This window comes from Leptopilina heterotoma, unplaced genomic scaffold, assembly GCF_015476425.1.
Source record: "Leptopilina heterotoma isolate Lh14 unplaced genomic scaffold, ASM1547642v1 Lhet_560, whole genome shotgun sequence".
NCBI classification, from domain to species: Eukaryota; Metazoa; Arthropoda; class Insecta; order Hymenoptera; family Figitidae; genus Leptopilina; species Leptopilina heterotoma.
In genome coordinates, this window is record NW_025111123.1 from 187,400 (window position 1) to 194,159 (window position 6,760).

At 30.7% G+C, this 6,760-nt stretch overlaps 1 protein-coding gene across 1 annotated transcript; it reads right to left on the reverse strand.

Annotated features, from left to right (window-relative positions):
- Positions 1 to 4,473: 4,473 nt before the first annotated feature.
- Positions 4,474 to 5,110, reverse strand: LOC122508734. Its single transcript, XM_043622253.1, has 2 exons — positions 4,950 to 5,110; positions 4,474 to 4,749 (listed from the first exon to the last, which is right to left on the reverse strand). The coding sequence occupies exons 1-2, from the start codon at positions 5,006 to 5,008 to the stop codon at positions 4,503 to 4,505; spliced, it is 306 nt and encodes a 101-aa protein (XP_043478188.1). The 5' UTR covers positions 5,009 to 5,110; the 3' UTR covers positions 4,474 to 4,502.
- Between the last annotated feature and the right edge of the window lie 1,650 nt (positions 5,111 to 6,760).

Consider the following 6,760-nt stretch of genomic DNA (forward strand, 5'->3'; position numbering starts at 1 on the left):
TAGGAAAAGAATCTAATTTACAAAAATCAATCTAAGTTTTAAAATTATAATGGTATACATATAACATGATATAATGTGATATATATTTTAAACTTTTGACTAAAATTTAAATTAAATTAAGTAAGATAATTAAAACACATATATAATAATATAAAATATAATATAGTTAAAAAAAATAGTACATAATTAAAAAAGTATGTAAATATACTTTCAATAAAACAAGTGGCAATAAATGCCAAAAAATGATTGTTTCATTTGTATATCTATCATTAAAACTATTTACTTACGTAATAAAAAGGAACTTCCTTTTAGACAGTAATAAATTGTAGAATATCAAGAGATAATTAAGAAGGAAGTACTTTTGTAGAAATTCCTCATGGCAATTTTATGTTACTTCTGACTAAAAATATTTTGCGCTGTGAAATTAAAAAGTATTTATTATCTGGAAACAAAGTTATAAATTACATAATGCAGTGAAATAGTTTAAGGTAAATGGAAACATATATGATGGGTTTGACAAATAATGAATGTTTTAGGTAAAATGAAAGAAAAGCATTGATTGTGAAAAAGAATTTTTGTTTAATTGATTGAGTAATAGTAATAATTTTACAGTGTAGGAAAAGAATTATTCCAAAAATCCCAAACATGCATGTCGAAAGATAATGAAACTTCACAAACATTTTTAAAAAAGCTAAAAATAAAGAGAACTGATTGGAAAATAATATTTTTTCTATGACTAATTTTAAAAAAGTTATTTTTTCAAATAAATAAATAATTTTTTTTCTTTAAAACATAATATTTTTTATACGAATAAAATTTGGACTATTAGTCAACGAAAATAATTTTTCCCTGTATTAAATTAAATAATTTTTCTTCCAATAAATTTCAGACTTATGGACAGCATACATAAATATTATGTTTCTATTGTACTACTAATACTTTTTAGACTTGTAGTCGACATATATATGATTTTTCTTTGGTTCTACTAACACCTTTTATATTAATAAGCAACAAAAATAATAGTTTTCTTGTGTTCTACTAGTACTTTTGGATTTATAAATAATAATACAAAAACAGTAATAAAAATGTGACTTTTTAAACAAATTAAAGTTAGTTTTGAATCATCTAATATCACAATTTTCTACGTGACAGTGTCAATTATTGGCCGGCCCAAATAATTTGTCGATTCATATGATGTCGACGACTAACTCCTGTCAGTTTATACGTAGCTGACTTTGTAGCTGCAAACATACGTAACTGAATGTACGTTTTACAAACTTGTTTCGATAGCAAATAAATATGATTGACCTCTTCTATAGAGTTGTCGAACATGTGATCATTTAATGAGGTAAATAATGTGCATGGAGGTTGTAAAACATTTTGCAAAACAGAAGAGCAAAGCAATGCCGGAAAGTTTTTTTCTGAAGGAATCATTCCATCGAATTTTGCAAGGGAATTTCGAAAAAATATTTCCGTAACCTTACAAATTTTGACCACCGACTGACTTGGAAATATTAACCCTCCCTTACTTTTTGCTTCGATCAACCTATTATCTGACAATCTTTGAGATTCTGATTGAAGAAGAGCTTGACGACAAGACTCACACCATATCACTGATTGTTTCTGATAAATAAGTTTTCTTATCACCCATCCAGCAATATAACCTATCGTAGTTTCTGAAAAACTTGATAAAGTTGTAGGAATACTGTATTCAAACTCATTCATGAAGTTGTCATCATCAAGGCTTTCCATAGCCTGCAAACCGTACTTTCTACATACCCTCATATTTTGGGTATGTAGAATCCATTGCGATCACATTTCCATTAGTTGCTTCAATTTCTTGGCGTACTAAGAGTCTCTTATACGCAGACACAAATTGCGAGGCAGTTGGATTTGGGCTCCAACCGCCACATTTTCGTATTGCACAAAAAAGAGCTCCAAGTGGTCCTGACTGAATTTATATGTGAGTAAATATGATAACTGAGATTGAGGTGGTGAAACAAGAGTATCAAAAAGAGATATCACAGATTCAACAGCTGTTATGAAACCAACAAATGGTACGTACCTACGGGTTTTATACATTGGTGTACCTTCCAAATTCGTAATACCCTTTAGATACTCTATGTCTTCTAGAATCGATTGACGCCAAAATGTTTCATTGCTTTTCCGCAAAGGAGCTTTAAATCCACGCCCGTAAGGACTGCGAGAGTTTAAAAAATCGAACAATCTATCAACAACCCTGATGAATTTTACAGTTGCTTCTGATCCTTCAAATGATTTAATTTCTAAAACACGAGAACAAAAATCTATAGCATCTGCAGTGCTACTACTAAGTGTTTGGGCAGCAAGATTCACTTTCATTTTACTTTTAAAGTACAAAATATGCACCATTCTAACTTTATTTGCAGCCCTTAAGCCTTCATCTTCTTGTAGTTTAGCTAATTCTTCTATAAACTTCCAACAAATTAAATTTCCGTCCTTATCTTTTAAAACTTTCATGTCACCTAAACAATTTCTCATGAGTTTCAGCATGTGGCATGGATCTAAAATAACGTGCACTTTTTCTCCAGAGATGGGATGATTAAAGAAAGGTTTTGGATCAGGCATATTAAAATTAGCACCAAGTAATTTCATAGTAGAAAAATGTTCCTGAGGGCCGTCTAAAGTTATAGAAGTTACTTTAACACCAATTTCATGTAATTTAATAAGGGCCTCAGTGATTAACGAAGAATGAGTTTTAGAAGTTACTCCATTAACTAGAAAATACCCTATTGGTATTTTCCACGATTCATGAAGACAAACTACCAGAAGCACAAGAGCATTTTTCGCCAAAGGAAGAGTGTCATCTGATTGAATGTCAGTACCTACATTAACGTAACCTCTTACAGATCCATTTGGTAAATATTGAAGACCTTTTTTAATACCCATTTCATCTGACATCAGAGATACTAAAACTTCTTTTCCTTGACTTCTAGCTTGCTCAACCTTATGCTTAAGAGCATCGAAACTTTCCACAGTGAACCCTGGTTCACCATTGATTGTTGAGTACCATGCTCTTAAAGAACTAGGATGAGGCAAAGCAAAACAGAATTTTCGACGAATGAAACTATACGCTTTTGGGGAATAAAAATGAAGCGTCATTGCGAATGAACGAAGTGAAGGAGGATACTGCTCACGAGAAATTTTAATTTTAGAATTCAAACCCTGTCGACTTTTAAAGCAAGTTTTACGACTACCTGTTACTGTTTTTAGGTGCATTTTTACAATAACGTTCTAAAAATTGACTCACATCATTGCTACTGTCATTATTAGCTATTGATTCTAAGCATGCAAAGCCAGTTTCACACATTGGTTTAGTTTTTTTTAATTCACTTACTATGTCTTTCAAGCTGGATATTTTTTTTTCCATTCGAACAATTTTTTGATTATTATTTCGAAGAGCAGTTTTCAATCTCTTGTTGCTTTCTTGTACCTCTAATAACTTTCTTTTTAATTTCCCTGGTAAAGTGGCATAATTATGATCTGCAGAAGTACATTGTACTGTTATCTGTTCTTCTCTGCAACTTGAATTATTATTATCATTGCAGTCTATTGAAGGTGCATCTTCAACAACCATCATTTCTTCTTGAACAGATGTCTGTTCATCGTCATAAGCAATAGGTATCGTCTCGGGCACAATTGGATTCTCTAAGTCAGGTGTCAGTCTTTCACTCTCTTGGTGTAAGTCTGAAAAAAGTATATGAGGCTAAAGTCGGCAACGTTTTTAACCCTCCTACAGTTTTACCATTTTTTCATTTTCCGGAAAATAAATTTACAATTGTGTTAAAATAAATTTTCATAATTTAATTTTTACTTTAAAACAAAAAATCAAAAAAAAAATTTTTGTATGTTACATTCATTTCTAATTTTCATGTGAACAAATATTAATGAAATTGTATAAAAATATAATAATTGTTACAATAGGATACAATAATATAATATAAATAGACTATATTAAAATTATTAAAAAAAAATTTCTTAAAAATAATATGAATTTGAATTAAAAGTAAAGTAAATCGTTGCATTACTTTTTTCGTTTTTAAAAACTCTGCTGACTTGAGCCTCATAAAAATTAATTTTTTTGTTAATAAGAAACTTATTCTAAAAATAATTTAATTACTTTTATTTACCGTTTGATGATATTTCTCCAAAAACTGTTGGTACTGCGCTTTTTTTTAAATATCCCTTTCGACGCTCGTGATTCCGATAACAATCATTTTCAAAATGATTCGAACAAATCAAGCTTGTCTGCGATGGGATTATCCCTTTCGATCGTGTTGATTTTAACCACATTTTCAAAAGAACCGCATCGTTTTCAGGAAACCTATATATTTTATTTATTTAATAATATTTTCTTTCAGTATTGTAATAAGATAAAATTTTTATTCCGATAATTGAAAGATAAATATTATTTATTATAAACGAATATTGCTGAAAATAAAAAAGAGTTTTAATTTTGAAACTTACGTGTGAAATGATGGACAGTTTGCTTGATACTGATGTACGCCACAACAAGCGCAATATTTCCATATTCTTTTGTTGAATAAATTTGGAATGCTTTCTGAAATTAATTTTTTGTTATCCAATTTAATACCATCTTTTGTAAAATGGTCAGAACATAGTCTCCAAGATTTATGTGGTGGATAGTCACAATCTAAACCTAAATTTTTATACCATGACTTTAATAGAGTGTCATTAGTTAAAGGAAACCTGCAATGATAAAAAGAAAAAACGTAAATTTAAAACTGAAAATAATTTCACGAAATTTAGTAAATTTAATTAATAGTAAACTTCAACAAGAATTAGTTAAGAATTTAAAAAAACACCACATAACCTTCAAATTAAAAAACATGTAAATAGTATATAAAAATATACGCAATTTAATAATTTTATTGCTTTTGTATACTTACTTTATTAAAAATCGATTTGCATTAACTTTTTCTCCACAATACATACACCTATATTGCATTTTTATATAATTTACTTAAATAATTTCATTGATGTAATTTTATGTTGTTGCTAATATACCAACGTAAACAGAGATACGAACGTTTCCGAAAACACACGAACCACACTCGGCGTAAAAATATAATACCATTTCCAATTAATTAAGTCGTCGCTTATTTTAAAGCTGAAATTCTAACGAAAATTTCTGTGTTTTCAGAAAAACTTTTTCTAAATTTTTCTAGATTTTTGAAAAAGTTGAAGTCCAGAGTCAAAAATTGGAAAATTTGATAATTTTTTTTATTTCTTGCTCACTCTACAACTTAAAAAATAAATAACGAAATGACTTCAAAGATGACTTATTTTACGCAAAATTTAATCAGCTTTCCAACCGTATTTAAGTTTTTTTTGTTCCTCCTTTTATTCCCGAGATTAGATTGAAAAAGTAATGGCATGTTTTTTCATAGAGTCGAATGCAATCGTCCTGATACTTTTGGACGGTAGTGTATGTCCGCAAAATTTTGTTCGCGTATAACTTGAAAACGTCTTGACCGATTGAAGTAAAATGTGTCAATCTTTTAGGTTTTGGTCTAACTTAAAATATTAGCTATATTTGATGAAAAAATATTAAGCTGAACAAAAGTTATGAATTTTTCAAAAAATTAAATTTTTTTTTTAATTTTTGCAATTTGGCATAAATTTTTTAATTTATTAATGTTACAAACCAGAAATAAATTTATTAATTAGGCTTTTGAGATGGCCCTTTATCTCGATTTGGGGAGGCACCAAGCTGCCAGAATGTTTTATTATTCTGTTTAATTTGTGGGGACGTTATCCTACTTTTAAAAGTTACCTTCTGATTCGTTAAATGCACTATTTTTAAGATGATTTGAATTTAGGGTTTAGTTAGGTAAGTAAAGAAATTGATTCTATGAATACATGATTTATTTTAGAATAGAAAAATACCTTTTGAATACAGAATGATTATAGTGTGTTACAAATAGAAAATGTATGTGTGTTAGAATATGTAAATTGAAACGATACTTATTTACTTACAAACTACCGGCGGAGCTATTCCTCTTTTGAATCACAAAGCATCCGTCGGGCGAAAATTCTTTTGTTCTTGTTTCTACCGAAAATCGCGACGTAAGATTCGCGCAATTTTCTTTCGTTTGCGAGATTGCACTTGTGGCGAGTGGACGCGGGCAATATCTATGCAACCGGCCGTCTCACGCAACTGTGTAAAACTCACTGCGGATCTACCGTTTACCGAATTAGTCCGGGCAATATCTATGCAACCGATAATTCGATAATTGGTTTTGATCGCGCTCGTGGGCCACCGATATTTGAGACGGACGCGGGCAATATCTATGCAACCGGCCGGTTATAAATAACAAGATTTTAGAACTGTTTAATAGATTAACAATTCCAAAATCTCCCCAAAATCAGCCCGCACTGGACTCCACCGGCTCAGAGAATTTGAAAATTTTAACGTCTGCCCTAATTCATGCAAATCGGGTTCCGGGTCGCGGACGGGCTTTTTGTCGCGAAATTTCTCTGTCCCAAAACACTTTCTAGGTTAGACCCAGGAGAGGTGTCTTCGAGAAGAAGCGAGAATTCGTACTGCGATGATTGAAATTTTGCGACAAGCCTCTAACCCTTGCCTTTGGTGCAAAGCGGGGAAGATTTTTAGGAGTAGGAGTAAGTAGTAGGAGTAAGTCATGGGCCCATTGGTCTATGCATTTTTGCTGACGTTTTGGATCTCACGGTGGGTCCG